This window comes from Choloepus didactylus, chromosome 4 (genome assembly GCF_015220235.1).
Source record: "Choloepus didactylus isolate mChoDid1 chromosome 4, mChoDid1.pri, whole genome shotgun sequence".
NCBI lineage: Eukaryota > Metazoa > Chordata > Mammalia > Pilosa > Megalonychidae > Choloepus > Choloepus didactylus.
In genome coordinates, this window is record NC_051310.1 from 97,733,745 (window position 1) to 97,761,614 (window position 27,870).

Genomic DNA, 27,870 nt, shown 5'->3' on the forward strand with positions numbered 1-27,870 from the left:
CTTAACGGGATGCAGACCAGGCTAACCTGAGACCCTGCTGTCTAGAATCAGACTGTGGATTTTCCAGGTTGCTGTCTTGTCTCTCACCTCTGGATGTCTGACCTGGAGCACAGGACCTCATACACACTGACCTCGCAAATGCTTGTCGGGCGAATGGAACCCCTGAGAGTCCCAGATAAGCAAAAATTTAACTCCCTTTAAACAGTGTCACTTGGCTCAGTGAAAAGTTAAACTTACTCCCAATGTCTGATTCAGGAAAACTCCTTGTAATAGCCTGACATAGGGGAATCTGACTGGCTGGAGGTGAACATTCACCAACTGTTCTGGTTTGCTAATGCTGCCACTATGCAAAATGCCAGAAATGGATTGGCTTTTATAAAGGGGGTTTATTTGGTTACAAATTTAGAGTTCTAAGGCCATAAAAGTATTCAAACTAAGCCATCAACAAGAAGATACCTTCACTGAAGAATGGCCGATGGTGTCCAGAGCGCCTCTCTCAGCTGGGAAAGCACGTGGCTGGCATCTGCTCTTCCTTTGCTCCCAGGTTGCATTTCAAAATGGCATTCTCCAAAATGTCTCTGGGTCTCTCTTAGCTTCTCTGGGGCAAACTCTGGGCTTTATCTTTTCGCTTGGCATCTCCAAATGTCCTGTCCAAGCATCTGGGTCTGTGTCGCCTCTCAGCCTCTCTCTTAAATACTCCAGTGAACTAATCAAGACCTACCCAGAATGGGAAGGGTCAAATCTCCATGGAAACATTCAGTCAGTGGTCACACCCTAATCAAAAAGATTAATAAATCTGCCCCCACAAGATTGGATTAAAGGAACATGGCTTTTTATGGGGGGCATAATATATCCAACCAGCACACCCATCTTCCTGCCTTTAGACCTTCAGCTGAAACAGAGCCATCCTGGCAGCCTTTCCCACCAGCTGCTGACTTCTCTTCCCAGTGGAGTCAAGACAAGGCTCCCTCTGTTCTGAAGACTCCACAGAGGAGAGCAGGCAGCCAACACAATGTGCGCCTGTCATATAGAACCTGGCACCTGTCAGCTCCTGACACTCCACCCAAGGAATTCGGACCCTCTTCCTTTCGGTACGTTGTTCCCTAGATTTGACTGGGAACCCATTTCTGGCTGTTTTACCTGCTTCCTCCAAAGTCAGCTACTTAAAAACACCTGCAGTTGTAGTGGGAAAGGCAAAGACTTAGGAGCCGGGGAGACTGAGGTTAAGATCCACTTGGCCACTTGCTATATATGACCACGGGGTAAGTGGGGCACACAGCCCCTACTTTGGAGAGGTGAGGGTTTGGGGATTGAATGAGAAAAAATAAAGTGTCTCCCACAAGCCCTGGCCCATAGTGAGGGCTCCACCAATGCTAGCCCCCCTGTACACTCCGCACCTCTTCTTTCCTCTCTGCAGGGGTGGTAAAAGCCACCAGAGTTAAACTATTTCAAGTCGTTGTCTTTTATTATTTAAACACATTTGGACATAATACATATGTGCTGGTTTGAATGTATTATGTCCCCCAGAAAAAGCCACATTCTTTGAGGCAATCTTGGGGGGCAGACATTTTAATGCTGATTAGGTTGGAATCTTTTGAGTGTTTCCATGGAGATGCGCCCCACCCAACTGTGGTTGATGACTCTGATTGGATAATTTCCATGGAGGTGTTACCCCACCCATTCAGGGTGGGTCTAAATTAAATCACTGGAGCCATATAAATGAGCTGACAAACCGAAGGAACTCAGTGCAGCTGAGAGTGACATTTTAAAGAGGAGCTACAGCCAAGAGGGACACTTTGAAGAATGCACAGAAGCCGAGAGAGTAGCTGCAGATGAGAGACAGTTTGAAGACGGCCATTGAAAGCAGACTCTTGCTCCAGAGAAGCTAAAAGAGGACAAATACCCCACATGCAACTAAGAGTGACATTTTTGAGGAACTGCAGCCTAGAGAGGAACGTCCTGGGAGAAAGCCATTTTGAAACCGGCACTTTGGAGCAGACGCCAGCCACGTGCCTTCCCAGCTAAAAGAGGTTTTCCGGACACCATTGGCCATCCTCCAGTGAAGGTACCCGATTGTTGATGACTTACCTTGGACACTTTATGGCCTTATGACTGTAACTTTGTAACCAAATAAACCCCCTTTAAAGAGCTGATCCATTTCTGGTGTTTTGCATTCCAGCAGCATTAGCAAACTAGAACAACATAGAATACTTCCTAACATTTTATCTTTAAAATCACTTTAACTTAATTCTGCTTGAAGACCAGAGCACTATCAAAGACAGGCCACTCTGGGGAAGGCTGAGAACATCCACGTCACCTCACTAGTGCAGACCATTGCTTCTGTAGCTGTCAGGCTAGGAGAGACAGCTACCATAAACCATGCAAAGAAGCAACTCCTCTCGCACTGACTCCGTATGTCCTTTAATGATTCGGCTTTCTTTTAATTTCACCAATATGAAAATACTGTATTTACAAAAATGTGACTTCTTCTACTTACCTAATGTTTATCACTGTCAATTCATAAAGCATCTCTTAAGAGTCACTCAGTGTGCAGTGGCTGTGTCTGAGCAACTCTGGAACACTGATAAAAGGGAGTTTTGGGATTCCCAATGATCCCCATGGTAAATTTCTCTTGGACAGGGATAACACAGTAAGATATCATGAGCACAAGCTCTAATAACAGGACCCAGTCATTCCTTTATTATTGGGTAATGAGTAAGCCGAAAGGGGTGTCAGCATTAACTACATCACAGGAGAGTCTCACCTGTGGAAAGGTTGACCTACAACTTAGGGTGCCATTCACAGGGGCTGCAAAGTGGACAGTGAACCCTGGAGTCTTATGACGGGGTGGCCCTGATCACCGACACACATGACCACTGCGGCAGTGCACAGTGAAAACCACCGGTTTATGAAACTACTATTTAAAATATTCTTTTGGCTTCTAATTCAAGATGATGACCTGAGCCTGTATATTAACTTCCCAAGCAACTCCAAACCCCACTGAGACAGAAGGAATAAATCCACAACAGCAGAGAAAATAGAAAGACAGGGCTAATACCAGAAGATAAGAGATTTCAATATGTTACTAAGTGATAGAAAGAATATGGAAATGTGTCGATGGATGAAACAGAGTGGGAAAAGTTGTACACTAGCACATGCTACAAAAGGGCTGCAGGGAAGGGGTGAGCCGCCTGAATCCCAGGGAGGAGTATGGCTCAAAATGAGCATGCAACTGAAAAATAGGTGAGCTACAGAAAATCTGACTACAGAAATAAACAGATTTTCTCATCCTCCTTTAATACAGAGCATAAAGCTTCCTCTCCCCTTTAACATAGAGTATACAGTCCTCTGGGGTAAGCTGACACTTCTAGTAGGTGCCCTCAAGTAAAGTCATCCTTATCTGGCACTAAGGACTCCCCTCACCCTAAAACAAAGCCTGCCAGGTAACATGCTCTGCCCCCGTATTAAAGTCCCACACAGACGTCTCAGGAGAGAGATCCAGTGAGCAACAGAGCTGCTCACACCACACAGAGAAAACCCAATCCAGCCAGGCAATCTTTCCTTCTTCAGTATAGACAGATAATCAAAATGATGGTGGTGGTGATGATGATGAAAGCTAGCATTTACTGGATGTCTGATACGATTCTAAAAACTTTACATGTACTGCCTCATTTAAATCCTCAACACCCATATCAGGGTAGATACTAATACTATTAAAATATTTTACAACCAGTAAGTGGCAAAGCCAGGATCAACCAGAGTCTGAGCCCAAGCCCAAGCCCAAGCTCTTAATCACAAAGCTAAACTACCAACATATGAGGAAAGCTAACAGCACAGAAGACCCAATATGCACCGCAGAGGAAATGACAATCAAAGGAACAGCATTTAGGATATTACAAAAAAGTATACTCATGTATTTGAGAAAAAGACATCCATAAAACACAAACTGGGAGCTATGAAGAAAGGGAAGTCAATGGGCAAAAAAGAATTCCAAGATGAAAATTGAAGGCTAAAATAAAAATTTTAACTCAGAGACGGGAAAATAAAATTGAAGAAACCTCCCAGGCAGGGAGACAGACTAGACAAAGGAGATGGAGACTATGAGAGACCAAGACAATCCAGGAGGCCCATCTAGCAGGAAGCCTAGAGAAAGAGAACTCTGAAAATGGAGGGGAAAAAAATGTTCAAAGAAATATTAAAAGAAAATCTCTCAGACCAAAGGATACAAGTCTTTAGTTGCTAAGGAACCACGCCAAGTATCCAACATAATGAATTAATACAAATATAAATAAAAATACCCTCACTTGGAACCATTTTGTGAAATTTTGGAACACCAAGAATAAAGCCAAATTCCTAAAAACTTCCTTAATGGAAGAAAAGGGACCATCTACAAAGTAACAAGAATCTACCCAGCACCAGGCTGTAATCGTATGGTGGGAAAGCCCAAAGTCCAGGAGGACAACAACTTCAAAGTTCTCAAGAGAAACTATTTTCAACCCATAAAGGTAAGGGTACAATAAAGTGATTTTAGAAGGTTTACCTCCTACAATCCCATTCATTTGAAGATATTAAGAATGTACTACAGTAACTGGGAAAAAAACCAAGAAAGTAGACATAGACCCAGAAAATAGTGGTCCAACCAAGGAGAGAAGTGAAAGGAAGGCCCTAAACGAAGAAAGCAAGAAAAAAAATCCAGCAAAAGCAAAATACAATAAAAAGAAGTCATGATTCAAATAAACTAAATATATAGCAATTTTAAAGCCATTGTTGGAGTATGCATTTACACTGATCCAGAAAAATCTAGAAACATTGATCTTTGAATGGTCTGAGTGGCCTGGAAGCCCTGAATTTGTATCTGCAGGGATGAAAATGTTATTCCAGCACATCATGCGAACCAACAGTAACAGCAATTCGTTGATTTTTAACTCTTGGATCCAAATGACAGAAACCCAAAGGAAGACTCCGTTGTGGTTAACAATATACCTTACTATGTTTATTAAAACTGCATATTCTTCACAAGTCCCCAACGGCACTCCTTCTTTAAAAAATGAATGAGGTTACTCACGACTGTAAGAGGACACGAAGCACAGGCATTATTCAGACTAATTCACAAAGTTATTACATATATCCTCCTCTACCTTATTCTGCCCTTCACAAATCAACTGTGTCTCTTCAGCTGTAGCACAATGACAGCATTGTATTGGAAGGATGCCACAGTCCTCCAAGTCACCAGATGCTAATTTGCAGTAATTACATTTAAGAATCCGATCTAAAAATCAAGGCTGAATATAAATAAGGTCAATGGCAAGGAGATACTGATGGGCAAAATACAGGCTTAAAATTGCAAGAAGTAATTTAAAACAGATGGATGTAAGAAAATCTTCAATGTTGGCTTAGAAAAAATTAAACTACAAGTAAAGACACCTAATTTGACAACAGTTCATGTGGAAAAAAAAATCCTGGGGGGAAGGTCTTATAATTAATTAAAAGCTTTAAATGAGGAAAACGTCTGATGGGGCAGTTAAGAAAGCGTACACAGAGAATCTTCAACTACTCCACGGAGAAAGATTTCTAAACCACCTTCCTTCCAACCCATATGGTCTCTTGTGTCGTATGACAATGCTGGTTCCAGCTAGTAGCAGTTTTAGGCCAGCATCATCATCCTATTTAGCAGTTCTTAAGAAATCATTTGAATATTTTACCACAACAATTTAGAACTCCAGGGAATCCTAGGCTTCTCTGGAATCATGGAAAGGGGAGAAAGTAAGGCTTGCTACTCTAATTCAACCAGAATTGCACTGAAGAAAAATAGTTCAGTTGCTAAATAAGGATTTTAAACCACTGGTTAAATGCACTTTGCTCTAATTTTATAAAATGAGGGGATATTGGGGAAAAAATGAAAATACTAAAGTTAATGTTAAGAAGCACAAGTCTCATAAACTTAATAAAAAGTTGAGACACAGGAGGAAATTATTAGATATACTAAAGCTTTGATTTTTTGGCCCTCATCAAAATGCCCACTGGCCTCTGACTGGTAGAGTCTATGCTCAATTGCAAAGGCAAAAAAGGACACTCAGCCTGCCTGTTCCTATCGAGACCACATTACCTGGACAGTCCAGATTGGAGGGACATGCACTCCCCACTGGTCAAACCACCTCTGTCGTATTACTGCTAACTTTAGCACGTCTCAGAAACGTGGCCCATCCAGCATGTGCTCAGAGAGGAGGACCAGAATGGCGAAGGATCCTGAAACACCTCAGACCCAGAATGGTCAAAAGAACCGGAGACATTTAGTCTGCAAGGGAGATGATTAAGTAGGAGAAGAAAATTAAAAGACAGAATTGAACTTAACAAAAGAAAAACTTCTTAGAAGCATCTGACAGTTGATATTCAGGTATTAATTCAGTTATTCAATCAAACTACACTTACTGAGACTGAATAGCTATCAATATTAAAAGAATCATTGGCAAAGATAAATGTGGGACTCAGGAGGTTGCTACCAGGGATGGTGGTGGTGGAGGGTGTGTGTGCAGAGGAAGGGCTATATGGTTAGGAGTAAATTATTATCATTTTCTGTAGCTTTTATGTAGGATAATGGGTTTGAGGTACTTATTACATTATAAAATTAACACAAAAGCTAAACAAACAAAAATATAGCAGGACATGAAAGTATAACAAGAAGCTAAGATTATGATCAATAATATTTTGCACTTGACATTAGAAATACTTTTTAAAGGAATAAAGAAATTATTGAATTAAGTATGTTAGACTAAATGAATGGATCTTAGTCTTCTAGATCTTACACACTAGCTAAACTGCTCTCCCCCCCCCAATCCCCCACCCCCCAAAATGGGAACTAATTTGGGTTGCCAAATAAAGCATTTTAAAAGACTACCTTTACAATAAAAAGTAGGAGAAGCAAAAATCTCAGCATATTGGACCTATCAAATATATCTGGATTTATGAAAAACTCCATTGCCCTCATGTTTATTTTACTGTGGATGAGTGAAAATATCTTCCTACACCAAAGACTGGCCTTTGGGATCCACTGTATTACAACTCTAATGTTCCTTCTAATGATCTTCTGCTTGCATACTATAGTGCCTTCCCTAGCAACAGAAATGCTAAAATCTTAAAACCCAATGATAAACGTAATGCACTTTATAGGACACGTCACGGTTAACTAGAGAAATAATCACACCCCTTAATATCTCTGGCTATAATTCAAGAAGACTTAACTTTAATGGCTTGGGAGGAGAGGGGAGGGATTTACAACGATTTTCCTTTTTAATGGCATCCTACATCAGGGATTCATTCTGCCAAGAAACCTGCAGAAGCTTTGGATATTCAGCTCCTGTAGTGCCAGAAACCTCTCATTTTAGGGTTATTCAAACCCAATTTCAGGAATGACAACAAGCAGACGTATGATAATCAAAACTCAAATACACTAAAAAAATTTAAAAGGTCAAGTATGGAAAGACTAAGTTGCCAGGCCATTTAGACATAGCTGCATTGTTCACAGACAGACAAAAACATTAGAAAGCAAACTACAAAAGTGAGGACTAATGGCAACAAGTCAAGAAAGGGAACTGATGTACTGGAAAAATTTAAAAGTCAAAAGAAATACATTCAAGTCTTGCATTCACTATTTAACAATCACATGGACTGAGGTAAATAATTTACTCTCCTTAAACTTCCTTTTGCTAATTTATCAAACGAAAATAACAGAATCTATCCTACCTTTCTCTCAGGAATGTTCTTAGGAACAAAGAGTTAGTGTATGTGAAAGTGCACTGAAGATTACAAAATGATTTGGAAATATTGTGGTTTGCTATTTTTCAAATCTTTAAAGGCTATATACCAATATAAATGTATTCATTTCTTCTTCTCCTTCCTATCAAGTTTTTTAAAAAATTACTTTATCACACTTACATATAAGTACTTTGCAGATTTACTCTCCAGAACAGCCCTACTACATACTGCTATCGTTCCTCCATTTCACAAAAGAGGAAACTGAGGCACAGAAGGATTAAGCAGTGGAGCAGGATTCAAGTTGTCAATTGACACCTGAAATATATGTTTACTCCTCAATAATAATACCACACCACCTTCTCCCAAGTATTAGCTATTAAGGATTGTTTACTAATCCTTGGCCATATTCATCCTATCAGAATCCTCAACCAAACAAATAGAAAAGCAGTCAGAATCACCCAATGTGTTGAAAGCAATCTGAGTGTCCACCTCAACAGAAAAGAATAATTTCTTTGTTCCTTTCAATCAATTTCCAAAGGTTCAAGAGATATTTCACATCTTCAGAATACTGTTAGACAAAGTATAAAATCCCATGGAGGAAAATCTCTCCCAAGGTGTTCAAAGTCAGCTCTGAAAATGCAAATTGAAGGGTTTTGTTTTTTGTTTTGTTTTGTTTTGTTTAGCACTAGAGAAGATCTAGTAACAATGAAATATACTGTACCAAGTGTCTAGCCCAACTCCTGACACATATCAGGCACTCAAATATTTGTTGAAGGATTGAAATTTCTAAAAATCTTAATTTCTCATCATGTTTAGATCCTGTAATTCTGAGACAAGAAATCCAAAAATAGTGTTACAATATATTAATTATGTATTGATAAGAATATCATATATATAATGTCATATTACATATATCTAATAAATACTAATGCAATATATAAATAGTAACATATAGTAATAATAATAAGTAACAGTACTAATCTAGAACACTGGTGTCTGAACTTTTAATCATGCATCCTTTTTCATAAAAAGGAAAGCATGTACTCCAGATATACGTGTGTGTGTGTGCTTTAAAATTATGTATTTATGTCTCTACATAGTATCTTATGGACATTTAAAACAAAAAAAAAATGGGCATGGAAAATAATAGATAATAAGCAATAAGCAGAAATGTAAGTTCTGATATTTTCTTTCTGCACCCCAAAATACAGTCGTGAGCATCTTCCAGAATGCTTGCCCCACCACTACCATCACCACCACCTTCAAAGACTATAAACATAACACTGGCTGATCTTAGAACATGGGCTCCAATGTCAGGCTGCCTGGCTTACCTTTTACTGTGTGACCCTAACCAAGCCAGATATCTTTCCTGATTCCTGATCCTCTGTTCCCACATCTGTGAAATGGAGACCACAACAGTCCCTATCTCACTGAGTTTGTAGCCATGATTAAAATTACATAACACACGAACCATCCTTGACACAAAACAGACATCCAATGAATGATGACTAAGCCAGAACTAGCATCTAATGCAAACCTCCTACTTTATAAATGGGGAACAGGAGGCATTCAGACCACACAGCTGTGCATCTCAAAGGCATACTAGAAGCCACCTCCCCTAGATTCAGCTCAGTGCTCTTTTCACTGCCCCCTACAAACCCGAGATAAATGGGTCAGACCCTGGAAGCTCCCAATCTACCTACCTTTACAACATTGATGTTGAAAAATATGGCAAGATCCCAGTGTCTTTCCTTTGATTACCATTTGATATTAATTCTAATACATCCCTTAAATCTATTCTCATATTGCAATCCATACCACAATAAAGGTGTAACCCTGTCAACCACAGCATACCAAGGAAAGCTCAGCTCCGCAGCTCATTCATCACCGGGCTTGAGTGCTGACGCTCAGAGCACAAAAATATTGCAGGGAACTGGACAGCTAAGATTTGTGTATTTCAATGCATGCAAATTTCCTTTCTTTCTTTCTTTTTTTTTAAAGAAAGGCCTGAATGAAAGTAGTAATGATAGAGTTGGGGTGAGGGTGGGTGGCGGTAACAATGACACAAGACTGGCAGAAAGCTGATGACTGTTGAAGGTGGGCGATGAGGACATGAGGTTCCTTTCAATACTTTATTTACTTTGTATATAATTTGAAATTTTCAAAAAAAAATTTTTTTTTTTTTTTAAAGAAAAAGAAACAACATGGCAAGGAAAAACCATGATATAGCTGGTCCACAGTTTAAGGTTCCCTGAGAAGATGCAGCCAACAGACTGGCAGCTATGAAACTACAGACAGAAGGCTTTCTTGGAATTTTGCATTCTTTTAGTTGTCAATTGACACTTGAAATACATGTTTACTCCTCAATAATAATACCACACCACCTCTTCCCAAGTATTAGAAAAACATACTAGAACAAGATGGCCATCAACATAGGTATTGAGCATGGAGAGGCTACATACGTGACAAAAAAGAAAACCACCCCCTCCTCTTACTCCTCTTGGAAAGACCCCACAGTCAGGTGAGGTTTCTATTGAGAAAACAGCCTTTGTTCTCCATAAGGAAGGCCAGCCATTCGGAGGATGGACCTCGGCTCCCTGAGCCCTTATCACCCTTTCAGCCTCCTCTGGTCTGGGTGACACATTCACACCCAACGGATACCTGATGCCTCCAATCCCAGAATCAAAGGAAATTAAGACCCCAAATCTTGACCCTGAAAGGAAGAGTCCTCAATACAAACACTGCCCCCCAGGGATTCCACCCACTGCTCGAAGCAACACTCACAGGCCTTCTGGGTGTGGGGTACTGTACTGGGCTCTGGGTGAGTCCAAGGAGACTCAGACGCTGCCTCTGCCCTCGAGAAGAGTCAGATACAGTCATAACTCAAAAGGCAATGTGAGAGGAGCTGTAACAGCCGCAATCAGAGAGTTACAGGAGCAGAGAAAGGCAAGTGTGCAAGTCTTGCTGGCCAAGGCTTTGTAAGGGAGACGTCTGAATGGGTGCTCGAGGGATTCCGAACAGCAGCCTGACAGCTGGAGAAGGGTATTCCAGGTAAAGAGCACAGAAGAAGCCAAGGCATTCTTTTTCTTTCATAAAATACACAGGCAGCAGCCTTTCATTCTAAATAGTACTTTTCAGAAAAGAGTCACTGATGAAAAAGAAAACTCCTAGGAGATTTAGATTCCAATTGATTTGGGTGCTAATTCATGAACTTTGCAGTTCCTTAGTGAATGTGAACATGAGAGGGTAACTCGAAAATTACAGAAGAATGGATTTTAGGAGATCCAGGTGCATGCCAAAGTGCCCCAGAAACTCTTGTTCCAATTGCAGTTCATAGGGAAGATACAGGGAAACAGACAGGCAAGAGGAATTATGCAAATTAAAATTAATCTTCACAATACTTATTCCTGCAAAAGTGATTTATCAGGTTTCCAGAAAATAAGGTAGCAGAAGCCAGCAAGCAGGCGGTAACAACAAGGCCTGCGGTACACAGGAGCAGGCAGGGCCTTCTACCATAAATCACACTCTGGCTGCTAAGAGGGCTAAAGCAGACCCTGAGCTCTCCTGCTGCTCTCCCTCACACCTCTGAAGGGATCACAGGGAACCACAAGCCTGGGGACATCGACAATCAGTCCCCAGGCTCAGGAAGTGACCCAAGAGTCACAAACCAAGTGAGCTGAACAGACACATCTTGATGCTGTTAGGGTCTGTCCCAGCTAGAAACCAGCCATTCACATGAGCTTCTGTTCCTTCACTTCCAGGTTCTTTCGGAGGCCCTGTTGAGAATGCCGATCAAAGACACCGCAGAACCAGGTAAACAAATTGAATAGGCCTGTTACAGGGTGACTTGGGCCAGTATAGGGGCAGAAGTGGGGTTATCCCAGCAAAACTGTCAACTCTCCCAAGTTTTTTCTTGGTGGAACTGCTTTCCTTCTTTGAAGGGTCAATTTCCAAATCTATCTCTAGCCCAGACCTTGCTCCTGAGCTCCAGACTCATACCCTATCACTCTACGTCTCCACTTGTGTGTCTGATGGCATCTGAAACTCAACAAATCCAAAGCTAAACCCCACATCTACTCTCTAAAACTAAGCCACTCAATTAACAATTCAATTAATATCAACTCCTGTCTTTCTGTTGCTCAAGCCAAAATCCATAGAGTCATCCTGGACTCTTCTCCACTCCGTGCATTTGCAAATACTGTTGGCTCTACTTTCAAAATACAGCCAAAATCTGAGCACTTTTTGCCACCTGTGCTGCCACCCATTCTGGTCCAAGGCACCACCATTCCTCATCTAAAATACTGTGATTGAATCCTAACTGGCCTCCTTCCTCATTGTAATGTCACCCCACCCTCCCATTTATCATTAACCAACAGCCAGTGATCGTTTTGAACTCTAGGTGAGATCACATCACTTTTCTCTCCAAAGCTCTCCAATGGCTCCCATTTTATTTAGTAAAAGCCCGCATCCTTGTAATCATCCTTGTAACGGACCCTACGTGTGCCCCCCATAGCCCCACTTCTGTTACTTGTAGTCCTCATCTCCTACCATTCTCTCTGTTCTTTGCCTAACTCATTTGTCCTGTTCCAGCCACCCCAACTTCCTTAACCCCCTTGAATCCTCTAAAAATTCTCCATCTTACGGCCTCTGCTCTGGCTGGTCCTCAGCCAGGTCCTGCACACAACTGCACAGCTACTCCTCTACTACTTTTGGCCACATGTCATTTTCTGTATGAAACATACCCTGATACCTAACCAGCCTTCTAAAATAGCAACCCACATGTCCACTCTCCAGTGCTTCCATCACTTTACCCTGTTCTATGTTTTTCTATTTTTTCCCCATAGTTTTATCATATTCTAATGAACTATTATTTACCTAATTACTACAATTAGGGCTGTTTGTCAGGATCTGCCCACTAGAATGAATGCTTTACAAGAGCAGGGATTTTGTTTGTTTTGTTCCCAGAAGAATGCCTGGCCCACAGCAGGCCTTAATACAGTTGTTAAATAAGCAGATGCAATGGGATAGTGAGGTTGAGTCAGAAAGGGGTATTTCAGAATTCAAAATCCTGGAAGCCGAGCATTCCAGGTGATCACAGGGTGCAAGGTGTGGCCACAGGTACAGGCTGCAAAGTGGTGCGGAGAGGAAGAGGTGAGGGAGAGATCAAGGAACTGTGAGGCAAGGTTGTTGAAAGGACCCTTGGCATCATAGAATATTTAAGCTGCACAGGGTGACAGCAGGAGACAGGGTGGGAGATTGAGGAGTATGCAACCATAACGTGGAGGCCAATGGGTACCAAGAGTTAAAGAAAAAAACCTTTTATAATATATTTATGCTTACAATCTATATAAAATATTTATGTTTACTTCCAAATAAATTTTGAAAATTCCAGGTCTGAAATAAGAGAGTCAAACACAGAATTTAAACAGACAAAAAACTGCAAGCTGTGCAATGAATATCACTGCTCCAGGTAAAGGAGAATCACAGCAAATTCTAAAAAGGAGGCAATATTGTTCAACCATGAATTACAATGTGGGGTCCTCCAGCTGCCCCCCTCAAGCAATTTACATGTCCCAGTGTACCTTTAAAACACAGACCACCCACCCTTCACCCCAGGCCTGCTGGTTTAAAATGAGGCTATCCAGGCCCTCTCCAGAGTCTCTGAGGATGGGGTCCAGATAATTCAGTCCTTCCTCTCCCCCCAGGTAATTCTTACTCACATTCAAGTTTGTGGACTCTGTTATCATCAACTCATTCATTTATTTGCTCAACAAATATTCAGTTGGCACTTACTATGAGCCAGGCACTGCTCCAGTGGCTAAGAATGAAGCAATGAATAAAGCATTGAATAAAGTAATGGATAAAGCAGTGGGTACTGGATAAATCATTAAGAGAAGAATGTGAGACAGGGAGAGCTGGCTGTCGCAGTGATTCAGGCACATGTTATCAAGGGCCTGGAAGAAGGAAGGAAGGAAACGGATAAGGGAAGCATCAGAGAACTTTCTGGCAGACCAGATGCGGGGATGAAGGAGAGGGAGGCATGGAAGAAGACTCTGATGCTTGGAGCCTGGATATATGGAGGAGGGGGTCCGTGGTCAGAGCTGCAGGGTGGGTGACCACCTGGACAGATGAAGAGTTGTGTGTACCATACACTGAATCTGAGGCACGCAGGACAGCTCGGCGGGTGCAGTCCAGAGCACATGGAACCCTGGGACTGGAACCTCCGATGGTGCTCAGGGATGGAGAAGGACCTGGGAAGCTTTCCGCAGTTATACGACAGCTGAAACCATCCTAATTCCTCCTTTTTGTAATTATATTTTTAAACTTAATATATTCTTAATTGATCCTTCTGGCATATTCTTAAACTTTTGGGTAGGAAAAACTAATTTATATCAATCAAATGTATGATGGTAGGTTCACTTTTTTTTTTTTTATCAATTAATTTTGGTTTATTATTAGTTTAAAAAATATTTTCTTGAAAATAGTATAAACAGACCATGCATATAGTTAAATATATTATGCAAATGTTCCTCATTATTATTAAAGGTAAAAAAGTTTGGGTTTGTGTGTTGTTGTTTTTTTTTTTTTAATCTTCATTTTATTGAGATATATTCACATACCACGCAGTCATACAAAACAAATCGTACTTTCGATTGTTCACGTACCATTACATAGTTGTACATTCATCACCTAAATCAATCCCTGACACCTTCATTAGCACACACACAAAAATAACAAGAATAATAATTAGAGTGAAAAAGAGCAATTGAAGTAAAAAAGAACACTGGGTACCTTTGTCTGTTTGTTTCCTTCCCCTATTTTTCTACTCATCCATCCATAAACTAGACAAAGTGGAGTGTGGTCCTTATGGCTTTCCCAATCCCATTGTCACCCCTCATAAGCTACATTTTTATACAACTGTCTTCGAGATTCATGGGTTCTGGGTTGTAGTCTGATAGTTTCAGGTATCCGGTAGGTTCACTTTTTAAAATTACTTATTTTACCAGTCTAGTTATATAATATAAACTAATCTAAAAAGTGATTAGCATGTGAATCTTCCTTTCCTAGCATGTATATTAAAATTAAAACGGTATAGACTTCATAGGTTACAAGAACAACAGTGATAATTAAATATCACCGCAACTCAAAATGGAGACTCTAAAATATCCCTGAGTTATCTGTGACAATAGGGACAAATCAAATTGTCTATGTTAAACCAGCACACAAAAATCTTGTCCTGGCATCACAACTTTCGCAGTCGATATAATTATCACTGCACACAGTTTAGTTTACGTGCATGGCAATCATTAAAAACAGTTTTGGATACGGTGGAATTCTCATTTGATTACCAACCAAAATAACAGAGGCTTTAGCTAGCAGAGTTATAATTAACATCTGGAAACTGATTCTATGTGGATATATTCTGAATACAGGATTGCTTTCTATTTTTTTCCCCCCCAAAGTAACTTCCCAGACTTCACTGCAACCATTCAAAAATCTAAACTAAAGGAACAAACTAATAATCAGTACTGGGGATCCTTGGTGCTCTTTCTTCATTTGAAAACTTAAGCAGCTCTTTGTAAATAAGTCATCTTGAGGTGGGGCTCACCTCTGTGATTCAGCAAGTAATTGATATACAACAGTTAACTGTTAGTCTGAGCATTGACTGTGGATGACCTACACTTCCTGGAACAGGTTTCTAGTTTCACCATGTTGCCACGGCCCTTAAAACACTCTCAAGTAAATCAATAAAGTGAAACTTACCAATGGGCTCCATTACACAGAACCCTGAAAACAGAACCAGAGTCTGAAATACAAGGCATTATGGGAGCACACATGCTTTAAAAGGAGGCATGTGATTTGACCTACAGCTCTTGCTATTGAAGGCAGTGCCATCAGCCAGAAGCAACCAGGGTGTCCTCAGAGGTGGAGACAAGACTGGGTCTCGCCTTCTGGTCCTCTCCATCACAGACTCTGTGCCCAAACAAGTTGTCTGGTTCCTGCCAGAAAACACATGCCCAGCTCCTCAGAGGTAGGCCTGGAAACAGCACGGGCGAGGGAGGAAAAGAGGAATGATTGCAAGTGATTGCAAGGCGTTGGATTACAGGTTAGGTTTCTTCTCTTTTTAAGATCTCCTTTGGGGATATAGACACCTTGATAGATGAAGGGCTGTCAGATTTAAAATACTAATGCCTACTACTCCCCAAAGCTAAAACAGGATACACAGAGCCTTCAAGGCCACAAGCAACAAATCCAAAGAGCCTCTTGCCCCTGAGCTGCATATAAATATAAAGCATTGTTTTTACCATGCCTCTACCTCTACACCCAGCAAGGCAGGCTTGGCCTGGGTATGACTGACATCTATGAAGAGAGGGAAAAGAAGCAATTTCTTTAACATTCCTTCTGATCTAAGTGTTAGTCTTTAGCATGATCTCAGTATTTGGTCATTTTATCTCTGATAATTTTATTAACAATCCTAAATAATATCACCGGTAATAATAATAAAAGCAGCTCCCATTTGGCATGCTCTTACTATGTACAAGGGACTGTGTTAAGCACCTGACAAGAGGCAGTCACTGTTGACTACTGCTGTTTTTTATTAAACCCAGACTCAAAAAAGTTAAGAAATGCCTGGAGTCAAGCAGCTAGTAAGTGGCAGAGGCAGGACCTAAACTTAGGTTTGTATGACTCCAAAATTTGTGTGCTTGACCTCCTTCCAAACCATCTAAATGAAGAAATTAATCATTAAATCCTTTCAAGCCTGGGATCTCTAACCCTAGTTACACAGAAGTTGGCAGGCACAGTGCAGTGGTCCAGCCCTCTTCCGTCCTCTTTTCCCCTGCTTCCTTCACTCAACGCCTTGCCCATTCTCCCATGCCCCACGGGCTATTCAGAATTATGTCCAATTACAGGTGACTTTTCACAAGTGGCCCCATGGTCCCATGGGAGATGGTGAATCAGCTGCAGGGCAGGAGAAAGGAGGGGCAACAACACAGGAGAGACCTACTTTCCATAGCCTTTCCTTTCCAGGCTTTCAATGGGGGTACAGACACGTGGTCACAAAAAAGCAATGACATCACCGCTCTATTGACCTGGTTTAAGAAATTAATTATGATCTATTCTTTAAGGTCTATGCTCTCTTGCAGAGTGGACTCTGTGTCACAAGAAGAGGCTGAGCGGAGAGGAGAGATGGTCTGATGCAGCCCTCCATAGCTAGAAGAGGATGACAATGCCGGAGCCTATGGCAGCACCTGCACAGCAGCAGTGCCTGGGCATGTGCTTCTGGCCACAGCGTCCTTCTTTCGGGACTACACCCTTCCATAGTCCAAGTGAGGCAGCTGTGCTTATTCATACCATGTTAGCACCAGCCCTTGTCCATCCCCAGGTTACAACAGAGTGAACCATGAGCACCAGGGAGCTATAAGCTCGATGGAAGGCAGCTCCAGGAAAAGAAAGTCAGGAGGAAGCAGAAATCCAGCAGGAGTGAGGAGATGTGCAAGGGCCATGAATAAGAAGAGGCTCTTCCTTGTCTGTAGGAAGAGCAGTGGAACAGGCATGCAGAGAGGAGATGTGAGGAGCCAAGCCAGCCTAGATGGAGGAAGCTGGAGAGGGTAACTGCCAAGGGCCTTGCTGGCTCCCAGGTACCCAGCTTTAGCTCCCATGAGACTCAGGGGAAGCTTGTGAACATGAATGTAGCTATTTCCTTTCAGTATCTGTCCCCTCATTTGGCCTATTCTAGTGGGTTCTTTGCGGCCAAAGAGCTTGGACCAAAACCATCTATATGAATAAGTAAAAAAACCTTCTTTAACATTCTCTTTTCTTCAGTTCTTAAACAGTTATCATTGTGGCTGATCTTTAACTGTACTCTGGCTTCTGGCTGGTGTCTATCAAAACTGCCTGCATACACACAGATACACACACACACACACATGCATATACACATATACATATTCACTTATACATATATGCATATAAGTACACACGTATACACAAATATACACTTGTACGTATATAACACAATACATACATACATACAAACATTTTTAAAAAATCTACCTAGGAAATTCTAAAGTGCAGCCAGGGTTGAGATCCACTGTAACAAACTAAATCCACTGTTTCCCAGTGAGGTCAAGAAAAGCAAATTCAGGAACATTCAATGCTTTCCCTGAAAATCACGAAACACAGACTTAAGAAAAGTGCTTCGGGTATCATTTCGTTTGACCCTCTCCTTTTGAAACCATAGAATGTGGAGCTGAAAAGTGGGAAGTACCTTGTTCAGGGTGACAGTGAATTAGTAGGAGAGCTGTAATTAGAACTAATTTCCCTAGTCTAAAAGTCTTGTGTTCACCTAACTTTTGTAAATCAAGAAACCTGTTATTTAAAGCAATCCTGCCAAAAAAAAAAAAAAAAAAAAAAAAAAATGATATCCGCTAGCCAAATAACTATCTCCTAAGTGTGTTGAGAGTTTGGATGGCTGTATTTAAGGTTTCTTAAAATGGAACAGATTTATAGTTTCAATGCGTGCTTAAGCCAAACTCAATATGAAAGGTAACTCTGCTACCAAAAGCGGCAACTCCTAAAGCCAGAGTATGGAATCTTATCTGGATGATCAACACTTAATAGAGAAGAGAAGTTACTAAACTGGGGAAGAGAGTTAGGAGTAGAAGCAGGGACTGCCTTCTAGGTAGGGAGGAAGTTTTAAGTGACCTCAAGAAAGTATGATTTAAATGACTTCTGCAGGAAAAAAAAATGTCCTTCCACCAATATGCATTGCACCATTAGTGTTTTAAGACTGACTTTTAGTTAAGCCTGAGTCTCCAAGAGTACCCCTAAATAAAAACAAATAAGCTTAGAAGGGAAAACACATTAAAGCAATATTGCCCGTTAGCACAAAAATATGAAAAAGTCTGTCAGATCCTTTGCAACTAGATTATTGGATGAAAGTAAGACCACAAAACAGAACCATGGATAAGTATGTTTTGATGGAATTGAGTGTGTTCAGTTCCTGGAGCTGTAAAGAGAGAAAACCTGCACGATGGCAAGCGAGGGAAGCCTGAAGAGCCAGATATTGCAAAAGAGCATGTGAGTGGAAAGGTAAGCATACCCCAAAGAGACGGGCTCTCTGAGCACATCCCCCAAAACACACTTCGACTACTGCAGTTTCTCAAGATCACTCCTTAAGAAGAGTCACATTCTTCCTAGCTAGGATATTCTTACATTGACTACCTTGAATTGCAGGCTGTACTCTATTTCCTTTCTCCAATATCCTTATGCTTTCACTTTATGTCAAGTGGTATTCATAACATGGTCTGTCTTTCTTGTTCCTAATCCATCAAACTCAGGTGGAACTCCTAGCCCTACTTCCCATAATGGCACTGTAGCATTCCCTCTGAGGAAACCGAGAACAAAGCAGCTAGGTCATTAAGTTCAATGTGCCCAGCAAAGTAATTCGTTCACTCCTCCCAGGGGGAATCCACGAAGCGTGGTAAGTCTAAATACCACTCACAGCCAAAAGAAGGTGCTTTTCCAGAAGCCTGAGACTTGGGGGAGCCCACCACAGCCCTGCCCTAACTTACAGATTTTTCCAATTATGTATCCCAAGAATCATGGAAACAAAAGCTATAAAACAGGGAAACATGATTACACATTCAAAACGCCTCTAAAATCTATTCCATCCTCTCACAGCAAAAAGAAGCAGTTTGGGATCAACGAGCCTCAAAGGGAACCTAACCTAGTGCCTGGCACGAGCATAGCATCAGTCAATGCGTGGTTAATGTGTAACGGTTTGTCAGTCAGTTGAATGAATGAATGAATGAAACATGAAGTCATTTGTAATTTGCCTTTTGCATCTAAGCACTGAAAATCTCTTATTTCTCTTCATCTCCCTGCATTTGCTTTCTCTGACTGTGTCAATGATTCTCTGCCTATGTTACCAAATGCCTCTCTCCACCGCAGTCCTCGTCACCACATCAAAAAGAAAGATCAAAGACTACTTCTGTGGATGGTATAGTTAGTAAATATATATAAAAAAATTGAATCACCAATGCCCCATGCCCCTGTCTCTTCAGATTAAAATGTTTCAGCTAAAACACTCTCAGCCTACTTTACCTCTTCTTTGGGTGACATGCTTGTTTGGGTTTATACTTTCAAATCAGCTTAATTCATGAACTCTTGTATCCCAGGTCCCACTTCTGCACAGTCTAAAGCTGCTCAAGTCTGAGAGGACACCCCGTGAAGGGTATCTGTTCAGGAGGCTGACTCTGCCTGCTCCCACCTTAACCATCAGGTGGCCTTTCCTGTAGATTATTCATCGCTTCTCTTCTCTAGCTCGAGTTACAGCATTAGGCTCCAATAAGGCTACCCTGATTTTCACAGTGTCCTTTCTGCAGATATTTCAGCGTGATTCCAATTCATTTCCTGAATCACTTATATTTACAACTTACTTATAAAGCATATAAGTGACTCAAATGCAAATATGTCTTAACCTTCAAGCTCTCATCATACTTAGGTTCTCAATTTGTCTCTCCTCTTTTTCCCATACCAATTTACTTCATCCATGCTGAGGCCACACGTTCTTCTTGACTTCTTCAAACCTTACATCTCATCTTCATCTTTTTCAGTTGTTTTTTTTTCAAATGCTTAAAATAATCATCTACTGCCCAAAGAGCAGGGAGCACCTTTCAGGCCTCCAAATTTGCTTCTTCCCCAAACCCTTATCCTAGACTACTTGCTCATTTAATACTCCTCACTGGAAGGGGCTTATTGCTTTTATCCATGCATGTGGTGTCTGCACACCTGGTAGTATTTATGTTTGAAGTCCCCTACCAAGGGCTGGGCAGCTCACTTGGCACAGCTAGGTAATGTCTGAAGGATGGAGAGAAGTACAAAGGACAGGATTATTATTATTCTTCTGTTCAATACAGACAATTCAATGTCACAGAAGCATCAATATAACAGATACAGAGTGAATCAGGCCTCAAGCCAAGACATCTTAACACTTTTAAAATATATTACCTCCATGAATACTGAAATCTGGAGATAACATAAGACCCAACTCATTGTAAGCATCCAACTTAGGAAAAACTGAATTAATCCCATGTATTTATGGGGCACCCATTACGTGCAATTCATTAAACATATTCAATGAGTGCCTATAACTTTCAGGCACTTTGCCAAATGCTGGGAAAATAAGACATAGTCCTTGCCCTCAAGGAACTTCCAGTTTAGTGGGAAACAACAGGACACAGCAACACAGTATGACAAGTACAAGTATGGGGCTGAGTACAGCCTGCATCAGGGGCTTCTAATCCAATCAGATTCCAGACAGGATGGCGTGTTCTGGGACAGGAAAAGAGCATCCAATACTGGATCTAGCCTAGATCTAGGAGAGAGGGCAAAGTACCCTCACAATCCTCCTAGAAGAATAATCTAAGTATGGAGACAGAGATGACACAGGACAAGGCAAGATCTCCTGAGGAATGCAGTTAAACCAGAAGGTTCAGAAAAGAGAAAGATCCCCAAAGAAGACATGGGGGGAGGGGGTGGGGAGATTAGGGAAGGGGGTCTGACCCAGCCTCAGCAGAATGGGTACATGTGGTAGAAGGCACTCCTGCCATGGCAATGATCTAAAAGGATCCATAAGTGGGGAAAGAATAGGGCATGTTCCTGGCAAGATTAGAACAGAAGAATCATACAGAACAGTGGGAGAAAGATGGAAGGAGAGGCATTAGGGACTAATTAGCTTCAGAATCAGGTAACCCTTGTTTTATTAGAAAAATTGAGACACATAAATGCACCTCTTGAGAAATGTGATAAATAAGACTCCATGGTGATACAGAAAGTATTAAACTAGCAGCCAAGAGACCTAACGCTGAGTTACTATGCAGTTATCCTTCCCAGGCCTCTGTCAAATGAAAGTGAGGTGGGTGGAAGAGAGCAGTGTCCATAAGTGGGTTGGGAAGTAAATTTAGAGGCTTACAACCAGCACTTTTTTCTTTAAGTGCATTGCCCATAGAAAAAAAATACTGGTTTGTGAAACGTATTTCAGTTATGTAGACATAAATGTGCACATGTGTGTGCTTGGTCAAGATGTAAAATGTCTTTCTGTACTCTGGGGTCACAGTGAAAAAAGTCTGAAAAGTACAGGGCAAAAGTTTTCTTCAAATTCTAAGATTCTCATTTAGTCTTTAAATTCTAATCTAATTTAGATGAATAAATCAATATGAATATGAGTTCTGGCATAAAATTAAACAAATCATGGAAAGAATTCAGATAAACCATCAGATAATCCAAAATTTTACATTGTCCAAAACAAATCCTCTTAATTAAACTAAATATGACGAAGTCTCCAGGAAATAACTACGCCTCACATATGTTGTAACATAGACACACCTGCATATTCGGGCAAAAGGTTAGCCTTATCTTTGAATGCTTTCGTTTTAATGCAGACACCCACACATAGGAGCAGTGTTCTATGGAAATTTCTATATAAAACCTACTCAAGGTAGGATTTTAATGTTTCGCTTTTAAAAGATCTAATGCCCACCTTTACTTTTAATACCTTTACCAACAGCAACTTCTGGCAATCTATTGATTGCTCGTGACACACACTTTTGAAACCTTTTACTGGAACAGGTGGCTTTTAACTACTTGTGGATTCTGACTCAAGACATCTGCATATGATACATCCTCATCTGCTTAAACACTTTTCAAAAGGCTATAATCCAAATGAGAACATCCCATTCAGGACAGCAGGAGAACATGAATAAGGAAGGTATATTGAGTACTAAGAACTTCCCTGTTGGGCAAGCCATTTTCCCAGACACGCAAGGGGTAATTTAGGAGTATATGCATGGACGTGAGTGGAGACAAAATTGTTAATGCTGACAACCTGCATAAGCCAAGGAAGTATGTTTCAGTTAAAAACCACATAAGTGCCACAGTGCCCACTGTACTTATTCTGTATTCTCATCTGAAGAAATCAAGTTTCACCAGAGACATGATATCAGGTATTTTCAGCATCACTGCCACCAAGTAGGTGGGAAATGTCATAGATGTCAAAAGCTGGAGCACAAACAGGTGACGTGGCTTGCCCACTTACCAGACTTTTGTCGAAGTTGAGAATGAAACTCAAATTATTTGTTTGTTTTGCCACATCTAACCTCTAAACCATTTCCCCAGATCTGTACCTGGCATGTACAAGGCCCTCAATAAATACTTTCCAGTCCTTTTGTGAATGCTAAATTCAAGGTCACAAGATTCCTCAAATCCTAAAACATAAGAGGTTCAAACTCACCCAGGGCTGTGTTACTGAAGCTCTCTGTGGAAGGAGCCAGGCCCACAGCCACCAGCTAACTTCCCGCCCACACAGCGCCAGCTACTCTGCCCCATCAGGAGGCAAACTTCCGGCACCTAGGACCCTCCAGCTGCCCCCAAGGCTGCCAAGACACTGCTCCTCAGCGCACTTTACAATCGGAAAACCTTTTGGAGGTCATTCTGTCTCATCCCTTCATTTTACAAGGAAGGAAAACGGAGGTCTAGAGACTCAGGTGCTTTGCCCAAGGTCACTTCAGCCTGAGGACCTTCAGCGTTTGGTTGCCAGCTCAGACAAACTAAGCACGAACCAAGTTCGGTACCTAAGCACCCCCACGCTGCCATTTGAGGCGACCAGAGCCACAAAAGACCCAGTCGGTGCACCAATGGAGCACCCAGGCGTGCCAAAGTAGGCAAAATCCTCCATCTGATCTCTCCAGGAACCTTACGGTTGGCGGGGTTTGGGAAGGGGATGGGAGAAGGCCAGGGATGGAGAAGAAAAGCGAATCCACAGCGGCCGGGGGTCTCTCAGCTCGCGCATAAGCCCGAAGGAGGGCCCCGTCTCCCTGCAGGCCGCCAAGAGGCCCCCAAGAGACCCCCCTCCCATGCCCATAGCCGCAGGCCGGGCCTGGCGACCCCCGCCGGGCTCACCGAGTGCGCAGCGCCTGCCACGCGGCGTCGATGTCGGCGTAGAGGTTCTTCTCCGAGGGCTTGCCCGAGCTGACGCCGTAGCCCGAGTAGTCGTAGGAGAAGATGTTGCAGTTGATGCGCGAGCCGAGGCCGATGTAGAAGCTGCACATCTGGCCCAGGTCCACGGCGTTGCCGTGCGAGAAGAGCAGCGTGTAGCGGCTGGAGGGCGCGCAGCGCACGAACATACAGCCGAGCCGGTTGTCCCGGGCCGTGCGCGAGAAGAAGACCTCGACGGCGTCCAGCTCGCGCTGTGAGTACTGCCAGTCGGCACGCTCGCTGAGGTGCAGGCTGCACGCGCCGGGCCCCGCGCCCTCCTCGGGCTGCTGTGGCGCCGACTGGGCCGCGGCGGCGGCGGCTGCGGCTGCGGCGGCCGGGGCCGCTGCTGGCGCGCCGGACGCGCTGGGGCCGCGCTGCTCAGGCGCCAGCACCGTGTAGGTGGGCTCGGGCGGCAGGAAAGCCAGCTTGGCGGCGATGCGGCTCGGGCAGGGCGGGCAGCAGAAGAGCCAGCACAGCTCGCCCAGAGAGAAGCCGTTCATCCTGGGGCCTGGCTCGGGCATCGGGCCGGCCTCCCGCCCGCCGCCGCCGGCCCGGCTGGCTGGCAGGCTGGCTCCGGGACGGAGAGAGGGCGGGCGCGAAGGGCGGCTGTGGCCCGCCCGCCCGGCGGCAGGAGGAGGCGGAGGCTGAGGAGGGGAGGAGGCGGGGCCGGCCCGGCGGGCGCGGCGCTCCGAGCCTGGGCGGGTCAGCGGCGGCCCCGTGGCCCAGGCGAGGCGCGGGCGGCCGGGGCCCGCGCGCGGCACACAAAGCCGGCGGCGGCGGTCATGGCCGGCTCGTGCGCGCCGCCTCCCGCTCCCGCATGCCCGCCGCCGCCACTTCCGGGTTACCGCGCGGCCGCCGCCGCCGCTGGCCCGCGTGGTCGGGCGCCCCCGCCGGGACGCGGTGGCAGGACTTGGCATCGAGGGCGGGCCTCCCTGGCTGTTTCCCCTGGGCTCCCCCAGCAAGGGCAGGTCCTGAAGTCGGCAGGAGCTTTCCAGCCACGCAGGGGTGGGGAGGAGCAAGGCGTCCCGGGCTTAGGGGGTCTGCACACCGGGCCCTGGGTCGATCCCCACAGGGAACCGTGGATGGGGGCAATGCGGACACCTTCACGGTCTGGAGAGCGCGCCCGAGGTCGACTGGCGCTCTCCGACAGCGCGGGGGTCCGGAGAAATGCGGCTGGGGGCCCTGCACACTGGGTTGCTGAGCTGGTCCCCAGAGGGGATCATGGAAGGGATACCGGCATCTTCCGAAGTGGGCTGCTCCCCTTCCTTCCACCCGCCTGAGATTCTCTTTCCCAAATCCATGTTTCTCTAATAGATGGAGGTTCTTGGGAATCTCCTGACAGGAAAATGAATGAGTGGAAGAGAGTTGGAATGAGCCCGAGACATTTGGCTCTTGATGCCTTTGCTGCTTTCTCAACTGATCTTCCTAAATGCTCAGTCTCATAAGGGGTGCTGGTGCGGGATAGGAGATCATCTGTGTATTTCCCTGTTACAGGAGGCCGTTTCTGCATGCGTAGCAACCGTGTTACGTTTTTAGGGCCATGATATGATTTTAGAATATCCCTGTGTCTACAACAGCCAGCAATTATAACAGGGTCATACTGTATTTAGCAATACACCATGTTGGGATTCTAGTCTAGGCGTTTCTAGTACCACCTTACAATAGATTTCCTGGTAGTAACCAGATGTCCTTTACAGTCCTAATTTCTTTGGAATTGTTTAGTTCCAGAATTTTTAATCATGAAAGATTTCTTATAATTATTTAAATCCTCTGTAATCTTAGCAGTCAGCTTTAAATGTTTTTTGTTTGTTTGTTTTTTCTCAAATATAACTTTCAGTGCCTTGAAACGGTGTATGCTCTGGTGCCAATTACACAGAGCCTTCTAGATTTCCTTTTCCCCTCCTGATTTGGCAGCTGGATTCTTTTTCAGGAATTGACAGGCGATACCTTTCCACGACTGCCAAGTTGGGCAGCTAGACACACGGATGTTGGCAGCATCACCACTTGGGACTTATTTTAACTCACAGATGTCCAGAGAGGAATTTTAACTTCTGTTGTGCTAACAAAAGGAATATTTTTGAATACCCGCATCCAAATTTGCCCATACTGATTTCACTGACCTCCAGGACCTTGTTTTAAAAGGTTATTTATTTCTTCACTAAAATAATTTTTAAGTGTTTTTGACCTACTCAAACTTGGTTACAGAAGACCTGGCGGCTATCAAAGCCTATTTAGATTAAATATTTGAAAAGTCCGTTTTGAATTTATTTACACCAAAACCCCAATTTTTAGCTTCATAGGATTGGGTTTCTTTTAATGAAAGCTTTATAACTTGCTACATGCCCTGATACTTTGGGTATTTTGTTTCTTGTATTCAACATACATTTGTGTAACGTTTCTCAGGCTCACAGCACCCACTATGCTAGGTACTAGAAGGACAAAGATTGAGCAAGACAGCCTCTGCTGTCAAGTAAAAAACAATTAGGGCATCTGCAAAAGATTTATAAAGTTTTTCCTATGCCTTTAAAAAAAAAAAAAGATCAACTCTCCATAAAAGCTAAGGACACAGTCTTGAATCCTGTTTAGTGGTGATATTTCTGTGGGGAGCTAAGGTGACAGCCAAGTGTGTTACTCCCTAATGATCTCATTCAGAACAAGAACTGAAGTTTGGGAACTTCTAATACGGCCCTTAATCAATATTTCTCAAATACCACCCCTCTCAGTGGCCTTCTGATAAAAGTTGTAAAGTGCCCAGTTCACAGAAAAAAACAGGCTTTTATATTCCAGATGGTTCGGAGGCAGTGTTAACATTGTTAGGAAAATTAAGAAACTAAGGTATTTATTTATCTATATCCTGCCTCATTACACAAAGGATTTGTACTGTGTAATTCTGTATTCAAAAAAAGAAACAAAAAACAAACAAACAAAAACCAGGAAAACAACAACAACAAAAAAACCCAACCAACTAAATAAATAGAAGCCTAACTCTTCTTCCCATTAGAAGGCTACAAAGAGGTGTGCTGAAAGAGTAATTACTTCCCAAGAAAACATGTTGGTTCAGGTTTGGATGAATATTAAATGGAGTCCCTAATGTTAAGTGCCAAAGAGCAGAACTTCTCACTCTTTCTCAACTCATGGCACATGTGGGTAATGGTAATGTTTGCATGGCACACTGAGCTGAAAGGACGGGCTACCCAGGGGCTCCAACCCCCTCTATCTATCAAACTAACCCATCTGAAATGTGAACCCCAGGGCCAAGGGGTTCAATATCCCAGCACACCTCTAACACCCACAACACCCTAGCCATTGTGCCCGGGGTCTGTTGGTTGGGAAACTTTAACACAGAAAGAATAAGTTTGCTCTAAAAAATATGTAGGTCAGGGACTGCCAGGTATCCCCTTGACCTTAAAGAATTTCTTTGTGATCCTCATAATCCAGTGGAGGAAGGTCTAGCTTTGGGTTGGGGACAGTAAATATATTCACTGGTTACCTACCAGGAGTCAGTCACTGAATTGACCCACCTTCAGCAAGCACACTGTAGGGTATGCAATTCTATGTAACTATTCTGCTAAGCCGGCCAGGATTGATTAGCTAAACAATATTCCAAATAGTTAAATGCATCAGTCTCTAGGATGCTGTTATTTAATGCTGGCCCTTTGCATAGTGAACTTTGCCTTCCAGATTAGTGTGCCTGGCGTTGGGTTGCTCAAGACCACCTTAATTTAAAGTAAAACTGTGTTGGCATAGTAGGGGAGAATGATCTATTTTGTGTTGCCCATATGAGAAGGGTGTATGTGGTGGCAAACAATCTGGTTATTTAGATGGAAACTAAGAGAGAAATGTAAGATACCTTGCCCTGTTTGACTCTATTTTTGGGGGGATTTTTGGGAGGGGAGAAGGAGGCTACTCAATCTTCTATAAAGGCAGGGATCCTGTCTCTTTTGTTCAGCACTTTATCCCTCATGCCTGGCAGAGAGATGCTTTCGATAAATATTTATTAAATGGATAAGTTAAAGAATGAGCGAGTGATTTAGTGGGCACATCAAGAAACCAAGCCTGTTCCTTCTAGTTTGGGCAGTA

General features: G+C 43.0%; 1 protein-coding gene across 1 annotated transcript in view; it reads right to left on the minus strand.

The window, feature by feature from the left end:
* ABHD17C (abhydrolase domain containing 17C, depalmitoylase) overlaps nt 1-24,423 on the minus strand; it is a 62,389-nt gene extending 37,966 nt beyond the window's left edge. The window contains exon 1 of the mRNA XM_037833230.1: nt 23,716-24,423. Coding sequence (XP_037689158.1) covers nt 23,716-24,311 — 596 coding nt within the window. The 5' untranslated portion in view covers nt 24,312-24,423. The remainder of the gene's footprint in view (nt 1-23,715) is intronic.
* Between the last annotated feature and the right edge of the window lie 3,447 nt (nt 24,424-27,870).